The sequence below is a fragment of the Bufo bufo genome, chromosome 8, assembly GCF_905171765.1.
Source record: "Bufo bufo chromosome 8, aBufBuf1.1, whole genome shotgun sequence".
Classification (NCBI taxonomy): Eukaryota; Metazoa; Chordata; class Amphibia; order Anura; family Bufonidae; genus Bufo; species Bufo bufo.
In genome coordinates this window covers 125785819-125800114 of record NC_053396.1, presented here as the reverse complement: position 1 = coordinate 125800114, position 14296 = coordinate 125785819, and the positions used below count along the sequence as shown (strand labels likewise).

The window sequence follows — 14296 nt, the reverse complement described above, 5'->3', positions numbered from 1 at the left end:
GGTGCAGGGGGGGTTAATAAAACATTATTTTAGGCATATAACTGGGGACCAGAAACTGCAGAAATCGCAGGTCTGAATTGACGGGACCCCCCCGCGCATTTAGCCTAGGTGCCTGCTCGATGATTTGAGCAGGCATCGGGTTCCGATCACTGCCGGCCGGGCGGCAGTGATCGGAACAACACATGACGTACCGGTACGTCATGTGTCCTTAAGTACCAGGACATCATGACGTACCGGTACGTCATGTGTCCTTAAGAGGTTAAAGCGGACCTACAGCAGTGCAGAAAAATGGCTGGGTTGTTATGGAAACCTGGTGTAAAACTGTGTGTATGTGAAGACTAAGACTGCGAGCTTCTATTGGCTGATAAGGGTCATGTGACTGTGTGTACGCAGTTTGGATATGAGTGAAAGATCTGGAGGCTTCTATTGGCTAATGTAGGTCATGTGATGGTGCCATATTTGCATTTTTGGGGAATATCTCAGGAACAGTACGTCCTAGAGAGCTGAGACCCGGTCTAAAACCTTCCCAGGCACCTGATGTACCTGTGTGCCAAATTCCGTGATTGTAAAAGCGACGGTGCGGATTCCTTTAGCGGACATACACTCAGCTTTATATATTAGATATTGTCAACACAAATGAAAAAACCTTGTATTAATTTATGAAGATAGGAAATCCACTGTCAATTTACTGCTGCTGTGAGAGGAAGAGATTATCTGCATATCCATCCTAATAGGAGTGGAATTAGGATATCAGAATGATACCTCTATGGTTCTCTTAATATGCCTAGCTAAAGATGCCCACAGAAGAGCACTGCATTGATTAATACTTTTCCTGGAAAAACCCTTTAAGCAAGAATGTCTGCTGTGCTAAAAGTTCCAAACAATGAGGAAGCTGAATACATGGAGTGACTTCAAAAATTATACTGAGAAAACTGTCACTGTTCTATGTTTTTTTTTTTTATACAGAATAGTCACATATAGGTTGTTAATCCTTACTTGTTAAACTGCAGGTGACATAAACTGCCTGTAGGGAATATCTTTTTTTTTCCCTTTGCCCCACAAAAATAAGTTTGATCCAATATACTAATAAAGCACAAGTGCCAAGTTGGGAGGTCCACAGTACGGCTACAGGCCAGACCTAACCAAGCCCCAATTCCCCCTTGCTCTTGACTGACATCTCCCTCTCCTCCAACATCACACATCCTTGCTCAGAAGTCTCATGCAGGCTTAGTGTACAGCCTGACCTCCTCAGTTGGCAATGTAAGGCCTATATGTACACTGCACTGGCACAATTTCAGAGCAGGGATGGGTGAGATGTCAATCAGGAGCAAGGGGGAGGAGCGGGGCTAGGTTAGGAGAAAGGCCTGACCTCTTGCCGTGCTATGGACCTCCATTTTGGAAACTACGGGATAAGGTGGCAGTTTTGTTGGTACTATTTTAGGGTACAAGGTAAGGTAACAAGAAATAGCTGTTTTGGCAGTTTTTATTTTTTGTTATTTACAACATTTATCTGATCATGTGGTATTTTTATAGAGCAGGTTGTTACGGACAATACCAAATATGACTACTTATTTTGGTTGTTTGTTTACATAACAAAAGCATTTAAAAAAAACTCCACGTTCTGAAAACAGTAGCTTTTTTTATTTTTGGGTGACTGTCTTGTGTAGGGGCTCATTTTTTCAGGGGTGAGATGACCGTTTGATAGGTACTATTTTGGGGTGCGTATGACTTTTTGATCGCTTGCCATTACACTTTTAGTGATGTAAGGTGACAAAAAAAAAAAAAACAACAATAGTTTACACGGTTTTTATTTACATTTTTTTACGGTGTTCACCTGAGGGATTAGGTCATGTGATATTTTTATAGTGCAGGTTCTTACGGACGCGGAAATACCTAATTTATTTACTTAAGTTTTACACAATAACAGCATTTTTAAACCCCAAAAAAACAATGTTTTAGTGTCTCCATGTTCTGAGCCATAGTTTTTTATATTTTTTGGGCGACTGTCTTAGGTAGGGGCTCATTTTTTGCGGGATGAGGCGACGGTTGGATTGGTACTATTTTGGCGGGCATACGCCTTTTTGATCGCTTGGTGTTGTACTTTTAGTGATATAAGGTGACAAAAAAAAAGTTTTTTTTTAGCATAGTTTTTATTTTATTTTTTTGACGGGGGTTAGGTCCCCGCCCGACATCGCACGTGCCGGGGTCAGCGCTGACCGCTGCACATCAAGGGTTAATGTGCCAGCATCTATGATTTCAGTAACTGCCGGACCCCTGCCGCTGATCGGGCGGGCGCAGCTCCTGCACCCGCCCGATCACCATGAAGTACATGTACGTCACAGGTCTTTAAGTCCCGGACAGAAATGACGTACATGTATGTCATGGGTTCTTTAGGGGTTAAAGAATACATTACAAGTATTTTCCTGCTTTAGATACGGCAATGGAGAGAAATGCTGCCACAAAGCAAATCAAATATACATAGCACAGCTTCACATGCATGCAGGCAAAACCTCCCAACACCATAGGACACTGCAGCGCTGCTCATGAGTGAAGACAAGCCCCACAACTGCCAGTATTGCATGCTGCCTAAACAGGGCTGCAAGCAGCACAAGTCACCGTGCTGACCAAGTCAAAATGCCTGTGTACTGTGAACCGCCTGTCATGCTGCCACAGAAAAACAAGATTTTTGTATAACTTACCAGTAAAATCTCTTTCTCGCTCTTCCTTGGGGGACACAGGAAACCTTGGGTATAGCTCAACTCCCTAGGAGGCGTGACACTAAGTGAAAACTTTTAAGCCCCTCCTCAGCACCTATATCCTCAGCCTGGAGAGAGAGACTACCAGTTGCGTGTCCAAGTAGTGAGAAGAAAAAAAAAAAAAGAAAAAAAAAAAAAAAGGCAATGACCAACCATGTGGAACCAAACAAGTCAACTACCCAACAGGGGCAACTAAACCGTAACATGTAGAACCAGAACAATGGGTGGGTGCTGTGTCCCCCAAGGAAGAGCGAGAAAGAGATTTTACTGGTAAGTTATACAAAAATCGAGTTTTCTCGCCCATTTCCTTGGGGGACACAGGAAACGTTCTAGAGCTGTCCAAGAGGGGAGGGACCACAGCCCAAGGCGAAACCACCGGAGGAATCAAGAAACCGCCGCCTGCAAGACCAGGCGGCCCAAAGCAGCATCCGCCTGTAGAACTTGGTGAAGGTGTGCAAGGAAGACCAGGACTTGCACAGTTGTTCAGCCGAAGCCCGATGCCTCTGGGCCCAAGAGGCACCGACCGCTCTGGTAAAATGAGCGGTAACACCAAAAGGCGGCTCATTGCCCTTGGCATGGTAAGCCTCCGCAATAGCCATCTTGATGAAGCGGGCAATAGACACCCTGGACGCCGCCAACCCCTTGCGCGGACCTTCCGGAACCACAAAAAGAGAGTCCGTGCGCCGAAAGGGGCCGGTGATCTCCAAGTAAATCTTCAGGGCCCTAACGACATCTAGGCGGTGCAGCTCCCGTTCGAGGGTGAGAAGGAGACAGACAAAGGGAAGGGAGGACAATGTCCTTGTTGAGATGAAAGGCGGAAACCACCTTCGGGAGGAAGAAAGGGACCGGACGGAGAACAGCCTTATCTTGGTGGAAGACCAGAAGGGGCTCAGCACAAGAAAGCGCTGCCATTTCAGACACCTGTCGGAGAGACGTGATGGCCACAAGGAACATGACTTTGCAGGACAAAAAGCGAATAGAGACCTTTCGTAACGGCTCGAAGGGGGAGGCTTGGAGCGCCGAGAGCACAGCATTAAGGTCCCAGGGCGGAATGGGAGAGCGATACGGAGGAACAGAGTGAGCAACTCCCTGGATGAAGGTTTTGAAAGGCCCGAGAGGGGCCAAAGGACGCTGGAAGAGTATGGACAGCGCCGAGACCTGACCCTTTAAGGAGCCGAGGCCAGACCCAGGTCCAGGCCAGACTGTAAAAAGGACAGGACCGTGGGGAGGGAAAAAATGAAGAGGATAAACATCCAGATTCTCACAGAATCCTAGGTAAGACCGCCAATAAATCCTGGACGAGGCCGGCTTCCGTGTGCGGATCATGGAGACCAAGTGCCCTGGACGGACCGGGGAGGAAACACCCCTCCCCAACCCTGCAGACTGGCGTCGGTGGTGACCACCAACCAGGTCATTGACAGAAAGGATTTTCCTTGGAGAGGGGTCCGTAACCACCAGAGGAGGGAGGTCCGAACGTGGGGAGGTAGAAGGAAGGGCCGGTCCAGACTCTCCGGGGACTTGTCCCAGGCAGACAGGCTCGCAGTCTGGAAGATGCGGGAGTGATATTGCGCGAACGGAATCGCTTTGAAGCAGGACACCATCTGTCCCAATACCCGCATGCTGGACCGGAAGGACGGACGGCAGTGGAGAAGAAGGGTCCCAACCGAACGGTGAAGGGTCAGACGCTTTTCCGGTGGGAGACCAACCTCCGCTGCTTCTGTATCCAGCAGCATCCCCAGGAAGACGAGTTGTCTGGAGGGGGTAAGGGAAGACTTGGGAAGGTTGATAATCCAAACGAACCACTCCAGGGTCTTCAGCCCTAGGTCCACGCTGGCGGACGTCTGGGAAAAGGAGGGCGCCTTGATGAGCAGGTCGTCCAAGTAAGGAAGCAGAAAAACACCCCTGGAGCGGAGCAAGGCCAGGACAGGGGCTAGGATCTTGGTGAACACCCAAGGAGCCGTCGCCAGGCCGAAGGGGAGGGCGACAAATTGATAGTGGTCGTTCCCCACCGCAAAGCGACGGGACCGAAAGAAACGATCCGGAGGGAGGGACGCAAACTCGATTTTGTATCCGGATGACACAATCTCGAATGCCCAGGCGTCAGAGACGTGTGCCTGCCAGATGTCCCTGAAAAGGAGGAGGCGGCCCCCTTCAGGTGGAGGTCTGCATGGCCATGGAGGGGCGAGCAGGTTGGGACTTACGCCAGGAGGGCTGAGTCCGAAAAAAGGGCTTCTTACGCGTATCCTGGGAGGAAATAGGAGGGACCGGTCACGGGCCGAGGGCCAGAGGACCGAAAACGAGAGAACCCAGGACGGCCTTCGAATGGCGCCCTTGGTCCTGGACTGGGGAAGATGGGTGCTCTTTCCACCTGTGGCTTCAGAAATGATCTTGTCCAAGTGGGTCCCGAATAAACGGGAACCCGCGAAGGGGAGTCCAGCAAGAGACCGTTTGGAAGTGGCATCCGCCGTCCAAACTTTTAGCCAAAGTTCTCTCCTGACTGAGAGCCAGAGCAGAGGAACGGGCTATGAGGGCACCCGCATCAAGGGAGGCCTCACAAATGAATTTCCCTGCCTGAACAACGAGCTGGACTAAAGAACGGAGGTCCTGAAGAGAATCAAGTTCCTGGTCAAGTTGGGAAGCCCATTCCGAGACCGCCTTTCCGACCCAGGCGGAAGCAAAGACCGGTCTGAGGGCTGATCTGGAGGCGGCAAATATAGCTTTCGTAAGGGATTCCATGTGACGGTCTTCAGTGGACTGAAGAGAGTAGCCGTCCGCCACAGGAATGGCCGTGCTTTTAGACAGGCGGGCCACGGGAGGGTCGACCTTAGGTGGAGACGCCCAAGTGGAGATGCAATCCGCTGGGAAGAGATAACAGATATCCAACTTCTTGGGGATGGGGGGGGGGGGGATAAAACGTGCATCAGGGCAAGCCCAAGCCTTAGAGACCACCGAAGAGAAGTCGGCGTGGAGAGGGAAAACCGTGGACGCCTGTTTGGGGCGGATAAAGGACACACCGGACTTGTCAGTGCTGGGAGGGTCGTCGTGAATTTTAAAGGTGTCGCGAATATTAGCGATGAGATGACCCACAGCAGAGGCTAGCTTGGACGGCAATGCCGAGTCCATGTCCCAATCTGAATCCACCAATTCTCCCTCAGAGGGCATGTCCTGTGAGGAGGAGTGACCCGACTGAGTCCGCATACGCGGAGGAGATAGGGACGCATCCAAGGAAGATGCGCACTCCGCCCTGGAACGCTTCTGGAGGTGCCGGGCCCTGGAGGCGTCACTGGGAGCGAGGGACCCCGACGGGTCGGCAGAAGCAGCGGACCCGGAGGGTATGACAGGGGTTGTAGCAGGCTGCGTGTCTACAAGGTGGCCCACAACATGAGTAAGGCTTTCCACGGCCTGGGACAGGAATCTTGCCCAGTCGGGTGGATCCGAGGAAACAGGGGGCGGCACAGCAAGTGGCGGACCCTGTATTGGGGCCTGGCATGCAGACCAATGCGGGTCAGATTGCCCCCGTGGAAAGGGTGCTTCACAGGCGGTGCAGGCGTGGTACCAGGGTCTAGGGGCCCCTGAGGGGTCAGACATGTTGGTGATGAGAAAAAAAGAGGCAGCTCCTGGAAGAGGGGGCTGTCCAGGCTAGGGGCCGCTGGTGCTAGGAAGGGGTTAACAGTCCTACCAGACCCGGAGACCTCAGGGAGTGAGGAAGGTAACGGCAGCAGTGCAGCAGCAGTGGCAGGAGGGAGGCCCAGAAGTCCAGATCCAGAGCGTCAAGCCGCAGGGAGAACAGACAGCAGCGGTGGCAACAGGCTCTTGCGGTGGCTTGGAAGGCAGGAGGAATGTGAGGGGAGTGGGAAGCGAAGCAACCCCGCCCTCCCCACCGATGCTTCGTTCGCACGTGCGATTCAAATTTAGAGAAAAAGAGGGGGGGAGGGGGGGGCGGCCTGCGCGCTGTAAATGAAAGGCCGCGACCGCATAGAGCACAATGAATATGCCCATTGATAAAACACACGACCCGAGGGGCGGCATGGCCGCCACAGAGTAAGGGAGAGCCGCTCTCTCCTAAGGCAGAGGAATAGTGCGACTGCCGCGATCTCCCTGCGCGCGGAGCGTCGCGATGCCGGCCGGCAGTGAAGTGGTGCGCCGGCTGCTTGCCGCTGCGGCAGGCGCCTGCCTGCGATCCTAGCCTAAATGCCCCTGAAGTAAAGGCTCTTGGCCTGTAGTAGGGCGCCTGTGAAGTCCCACGAACCCAGCCTGGATGCCCTCCTGGAGGGGCGGTCTGAGAAGGTGAGGAGGCCCTGGAGGGGTAAAACAGGTGGCCAAAGCGAAGTCCAGGAAGGGAGGGGGAGGGGGCGCCTGGAACAGCCACTCTCACATCATGAAGTCTTCACCCTCTGTCTATTCCAGCAGGGTCACCCCTTCAGCTACTGGCACCGCAGCGTGTGGGCGACCCTTACGCTGGTGGGATGCAGGGGAGCTTGGTTGCCCTGGTCCTCCTTGTCTTCTGTGGGGGAGGCAGCAGTGCGGATGACCGGCACTGGCGCAGCTCTACCCTGAGAGAAACAGAGACGTCCAGGCGTCTCTGTTGTCCCTGTGAATATTAAAAATTTAAATTAAAATTAAGGAGAAAAAACAGCCCTGCGGAGCAGGGAGTGTCTTGCCTCCTTGGACACTAAGCAAAAACTGGTAGTCTCTCTCCAGGCTGAGGGTATAGCTGCTGGAGGAGGGGCTTAACAGTTTTCACTTAGTGTCACCCTCCTAGGGAGTTGAGCTATACCCAAGGTTTCCTGTGTCCCCCAAGGAAATGGGCGAGAAATCATGGTAAGGTATGAGTGGGGTGTATGATTTAAGGGATTGGTTTAATACATATTTGATATCTTTCTATAAGTTCTATGACTTTGATGGCTAACCTCCGGCACGCCAGCTGTGGTAAAACTACAACTCCCAAGATGTAAACTTGATTGGCTATTCTCAGAACTCCATAGACATGAATGGAGCATGCTGGGAGTCGTAGTTTCACCACAGCTGGAGCACCAGAGGTTAGCCATCACCGGGATATCGCGCTGTGCTCTCTGGGAAATATGTCAAACCGACACTGCGAATGCATGGTGAATTCGGCCGCAGCTGTACATGGCAGAGCAGACGTGCAATGCTCAGACACTTCTCTTGTGCACCATGAATTAAATATTTATTACTTCTTAAATTTTTTTTTAACTCGTTTTATTGAACAGATGCAAAAACAAAGCAATATCCAAAGAAATTGGGTATAAAAACCACATCAAACATACAGGTATACACTGATATCAATGTATAACTTCTTTAATTTAAGAAGAGCAATGTGCAAGAAAGCAGAAGGCAAAACCTTCAAGTGAACAAAACATTTCACTTCTAACCAAAATAATTTACATAAAAGAGCACTTACATATCCAGTAGAGTAATGGACTCCATTCTGGGATAGCATGGTTAATAAAACCAAAATGATTACAATCTCAAAAACTGAAAGCACTGACAGTGACCGCATTTAAACACAGCACACCTTATTGGCACAGGATACATTATGATCTTCTGGATTATCTAAAATTCTGAGTATATATATATATATATATATATATATATATATAAAGAGTATACATAAAAAGATACACAGCAAGTTCTTTCTGAAGGTCTAGTGTAACTTACTGTACAACCTTGTAAAACACATGAAACCGTCTATGTAGGTAGGCCTCATGTGGATTAAATGTATGGGCCTGAGCCATAAAATAAAGAGTCACATGGTCCCACTATAGGACAAGAAAATCATACCGGTACCTGTCATCACCCGCAGGCACCTTTCCCAGTAGCAAAAATACTCAAGCCACATTATTTTAATTTCCGTCAGGTGCTGGATTAAATGAATTTCACTGTATATGGACACTTTTCTACCTTTCCGGAAAACAAACACTATACTGGCACAGTCCTGTGAATAAAATGTTTATTGCGTCATGGAAACAACTTAAAGGGAACCTGTTATCAACTTTATGCTGCCCATACTAATGGAAGCATAAAGTAGAGACAGGTGAGTTGATTTCAGGAGTCTGTAATTTAGAAGTTAAAGGTAAGTGGTTGCCGAGAACCAACATCACAATCATTGCAGACTGGGCCTGGAAAAGAGTCCCGGCCACCTGAGAAGAGTCCTGGTTATTCATTAATTCCTGCTCTCCTGCCCACCTGCTGATGACTTCTACCTTCTACCAAGTTTTCTCCCTTTCTCTCTCTCGGAGAGAACTGCCAATCATCAGCAGATGGGTGAGAGCAGGAGATTATGAATAACCAGGACTCTTCTCAGGTAGATTTGACTCTTTTCCAGACCTGGGCTGCAAAAATTACGATGCTGGTTCTCAGCAACCAATCACTTTTAGCTCATGAGTGACACATCGCTAAAATCAGCATTTCTGTCACTAATTTATGTTTCCCTCAGTGAGGTTAGCATAAAGTTGATGACAGGTCCAGCTTTGGGGACATTAAATTGTCAAGCCAATCCTGTTGTAGCTGTTAAAAAATTGATACCGACTCCTCACAGCTCTGTTCCAGCTCCCTTCCGGCCCCAGTCATATGTAAACTTCTACATGGACAGGGTGACGTGCACCGCTGTAGCCAATTACAGGCCTCAGTGGTCATGTGTCCCAACTGCTAGGTCATGTACTGCTTGGGGACATGTCAATGCTGAGGTCAATCATTGGCTGCAGCAACACTTATACCCTGTCTGTCTTGAAGTTTACAGGACGTGGACTGGAAGCCTGCAAAAGTATGCCAGAACACAGCATCGGGGAGCAGATAAGTATGGATTTTCAACAGGCTGGGGTTGAAAGTGAAAGTCCAAAAATCTGGACAACCCCTTTAATATGCAAGTCTCAGGAGCATGAAAAAGAGGATACTCGGTTAAACGGTTCGAGTATTGTCTCCCTCAACCAATACAAAACTGTATACCTACCATTTGAGGTACAGATGCTACAGGTGTAGGATTCCAGGTGGTTGAAGTGCTTGTTCTTGCATGCCAGTTTGTGCCACCGGTCAGTCTTTTCTCTGTAGGCTGATTCCACTGCATATCAGACCTAGGTGGACACAGACAACAGACAATACTTCAGCAATATAGCATACATGGCTTAAAAGCAGAAAACATACATGGGCACAAAAGTCTAGACCAGGGATCAGCAACCTCCGGCACTTCAGCTGTTCTGAAACTACAACTCCCAGAATCCTCCTTTCACTAGTTTGGGTGTTACAAGAACAGTGAAGTAAGGGTGCATGCTGGGAGTTGTAGTTTCACAGCAACTGAAGTGCTGATGTTTTGCTGATCCCTGGTCTAGAACTATAGCGGTGAACTGAGGTTGCTGTGCACGCTCAGTCACTCTCCCTTCACTTTTGGGGGCCGTCCTGGATATAGGTGCAGGTCCCAGAGGTGGGGGCCGTATTTATCCAACCATTGATGGTATATCCTAGCAATTTGCCATCAGTGCCTGAGATGGGGATACCCCTTTAACTTTACTTCCTCTGCCCCTTGAAACTGAGAAACCCATTCAAATAGGTAATCTGCTAGATCCCACTGCTACAAGATCTCACTGGCAAAGTCTGATCTTGAATCTAAAAAGCCCTCTATAAAATACTTAAACTACAGTGCTCAGATATCAGTGCTATGGATTAGGGGGTATAAAGTACAAATGATCCCACCTACCTTTTTGATGGTGTTCCTCCAAAACCAAGATCTGAAAAACAAGACAAAATGTTGTGAGGAGAAAAAAAAAAAAGAAAAAAAGAAGATCCTTAAAGAGGACCTTTCATCTGAATCAAGTAAGTAAACTGAATATACATACATGGAGAGCGGCGCCCAGGGATCCCCCTGCACTTACTATTATCCCCGGGCGCCGCTCCGTTCTCCTGTTATAGGCTCCGGTAAAGTCACAGTTAGGCTCCACCCATTTGAGCCTGCCGGCGTCTCTTTCTCCTATGTTGTAGCGCTGGCCAATCGCAGCGCTCAGCTCATAGCATGGCTAAGAGCTGAGCGCTGCGATTGGCCAGCGCTACAGCATAGGAGAAGGAGACGGCGGCAGGCTCAAATGGGTGGAGCCTAACTGTGACTTTACCGGAGCCTATAACAGGAGAACGGAGCGGCGCCCGGGGATAATAGTAAGTGCAGGGGGATCCCTGGGCGCCGCTCTCCATGTATGTATATTCAGTTTACTTACTAGATTCAGATGAAAGGTCCTCTTTAAAGACAAAAGGGCACATTACCACTTACTTCCAACCAGGTTTGCAAGTGAGGAATCAAGGTCATTTGGCAAAAATTTTCCACTCTGTGTGGCTGCTGCAACAGATCTTTGATTTTGCTGTGAGATAGTTGGTTGCAATACATCATCTGTAAAGTAGGCAACTAAAGTGGCAAAGAAGAAACGTGTGAAATAAATAAGATGGCAGCTACTGTTTCACACTGCATTGCATTTAATCCCTTCAAAACAAAGAGGGGCACATTATAAATTTGAGCAGTGCCTATGAAATGCTTTTAAAATGGAGTATGCCTCAAGATAAATGTCTTTAACACGTGTGTGTTCTGAAACGTCATTCATTACACACTGCTCCAAGAAACGTCACAACTGAGGAATTACTCCCCCAATGATTTTCCACTCCCACTTGCATCAGGTACAAATTTATGATATACATTAAAGGAGACTTCCACCAAAAATGTAATGTCCTTGTATAACTAAATCAGAAGTTAGAGCAGCAGCCAACCGATTAGTTATGTTATGTTTTAATTTTATGCAGTCATAGTGGTTGTCACCTATGAAAAAGCTTCCGTGTGCCTCTGGGTCTGTGCGGCGGTGCCGCAGAAGATAGGACATTACTTGACTTGCAGATAGTAGACCCATTGAAGTCACTGGGTCCGCAACACGACACAAAGTGCACACGGCAGGTGTCCGCGTTTTAAGGATCTGTGGTCCGCAAAATGGCCACGGTCGTGTGAATGGGGCCTATACTGAGTATTTAGTTACATTCCAGGCCAGGCAGAAGCACACAGCTCCATTGTCAGCAGGGAAAAGCATCGCACCTCAATAAACTGAGCTACAGCTGGAGATGAATTTTAGTTATACAGAAAAGTGGTGCAACTCTATAACAGGGATCAGCAACCTCCGGCACACCGGCTGTTCTGCAACTACAGCTCCCAGAATCCTCCTTTCACTTCTGCAGGAGTTACAAGAATAGGTGAGGAAGTGTGCATGCTGGGAGCTGTAGTTTCACAGCAGCTGGAGTGCAGGAGGTTGCTGATCCCTGCTCTATAATAACAAACCATTTGATAATTGTCGCCCTAAGGCTAGGTGATTCATATCTGCGGCAAAGGTTCACAAACAGGAGCTTCTACTGCAGATTTCGGGGGGGAAAAGGATAAAATAACGATGCAAGCAGTGGTATTCTGTTCATGGTAAAAACCTCCATTATAATAAGGAGACTTTTGTATTACTTACCAGTAAAGTCTCTTTCTCGCTCTTCCTTGGGGGACACAGGAAACCATGGGTATAGCTCTGCTCCCTAGGAGGCGTGACACTAAGCGAAAGCTGTAAGCCCCTCCTCCATCAGCTATACCCTTCAGCCTGGAGAAGAGACTGCCAGTTGCGTGTCCAAGTAGTGAAAGATAACCACCAACCGGAAAAAGAACTGTCGAGCCCCAACGGGGGCAACCAAGCCGGAACCACAACTGTAACCCAATGAAGGGCGGGTGCTGTGTCCCCCAAGGAAGAGCGAGAAAGAGACTTTACTGGTAAGTAATACAAAAGTCTCCTTTTCTCGCCCATATTCCTTGGGGGACACAGGAAACCATGGGACGTTCCAGAGCAGTCCCAGAAGGGAGGGACCAGAACAAACTCAACCAACACCAGAGGCATCAATCAACTGCCGCCTGCAACACCAGACGGCCTAAAGCAGCGTCAGCCGACGCATGAGTATGCACCCTGTAGAACTTGGTGAAGGTGTGCAAGGAGGACCAAGTGGCCGCCTTGCAAATCTGCTCCGAAGAAGCCCGATTTCTCTGAGCCCAGGAAGCCCCGACCGCTCTAGTGGAGTGAGCGGTAACACCAAGGGGAGGAACCCTGCCCTTGGCGAGATAAGCCTCAGTAACAGCCATCTTGACAAAACGAGCGATAGCAACTTTGGATGCCGCCATCCCTCTGCGCGACCCTTCCGGGACCACAAAGAGCGAGTCAGTATGCCTGAAAGAGCTGGTTACTTCCAGGTAAATCTTGAGCGCCCTGACAACGTCCAGGCGATGAAGCTTCCTCTCCCGCGGATGGGAAGGGGAAGGACACAAAGAGGGGAGAACGATGTCCTCGTTCAGATGAAAGGCGGAGACCAACTTAGGAAGGAAGGAAGGGACCGGACGAAGAACCACCTTGTCCTGGTGGAACACTAGGAAAGGTTCCAGACAGGAGAGTGCAGCCAATTCGGACACCCTCCGAAGAGAGGTGATGGCTACAAGGAAAATAACCTTGCAGGACAGAAGTCGCCAGGAAACCGTCCGCAGAGGCTCGAAAGGAGAAGCCTGGAGCGCTGAGAGAACCAGGTTCAGGTCCCAGGGCGGTACCGGAGGGCGATACGGGGGAACCGCGTGAGCCACGCCCTGAAGGAAGGTCTTGACAGGACCAAGGGGGGCCAGAGGGCGCTGAAACAAAATGGACAGCGCAGATACCTGACCCTTCAAAGAACTAAGGCCTAGACCTTGGGCCAGTCCGCTCTGCAGGAAGGACAAAACGGTGGGGAGAGAAAAGCGGAGCGGAGGAATCCCCAGATCGGCACAGAACCCCAAAAAAGTCCTCCAGGTCCTATAATAGATCCTAGAAGAGGACGGCTTACGTGCGCGGATCATGGTGCGGACGACGTCCGCAGAAAAGCCCCTACGTGTCAGGATGGTGGTCTCAACAACCACGCCGTCAAACGTAGGGACCCTAAACGCGGGTGGAAGATCGGTCCCTGAGAGAGAAGATCTTCCCTGGCGGGCAGTGGCCAGGGCGCGTCTGCCAGGAGCAGCATGAGGTCGGCATACCAAGACCGGCGGGGCCAGTCCGGAGCGACCAGAATCACCGAGACGCCTTCCGCCGCGATCTTCCGAAGGACCTTGGGCAGGAGAGGGATGGGAGGGAATATGTATGGGCGCGCGAAGCCTCGCCAAGGAAGAACGAGGGCGTCGGCTCCGCAAGCTCCCGGATCCCTGGCCCTGGACAGATAGGCGGGGACCTTGTGATTGAATTTTGAGGCCATGAGGTCCACGTCCGGACTGCCCCAACGAAGGCAAATGGCCTTGAATACCTCCGGGTGAAGAGACCACTCGCCGGGGTCGACGGTGGTGCGACTGAGGAAGTCCGCCGCCCAATTGTCCACCCCTGGAATAAAAATTGCAGATAGGGCCGGGACGTGGGCTTCCGCCCAACGGAGAATGCTGGTGACCTCCCGCATCGCTGCGAGTGCCCCCCTGGTGGTTTATGTACGCCACGGCCGTGGCGTTGTCTGATTGTACACGA

The 14296-nt window shown here is 50.0% G+C and overlaps 1 protein-coding gene across 5 annotated transcripts in view; it reads right to left on the bottom strand.

Annotated features, from left to right (window-relative positions):
* The window catches only part of LOC121009183 (phosphatidylinositol-binding clathrin assembly protein-like), a 104310-nt gene that overhangs the window by 23478 nt on the left and 66536 nt on the right, over nucleotides 1-14296 (bottom strand). For 3 of the 5 annotated variants that reach the window (XM_040442107.1, XM_040442106.1, XM_040442109.1), the window contains exons 15-17: nucleotides 11032-11163; nucleotides 10468-10498; nucleotides 9727-9847 (exon numbers count right to left, since the gene is read on the bottom strand). In XM_040442107.1, coding sequence (XP_040298041.1) covers nucleotides 9727-9847; nucleotides 10468-10498; nucleotides 11032-11163 — 284 coding nt within the window. The remainder of the gene's footprint in view (nucleotides 1-9726; nucleotides 9848-10467; nucleotides 10499-11031; nucleotides 11164-14296) is intronic. The other 2 variants (XM_040442110.1, XM_040442108.1) reach the window with 1 other exon arrangement.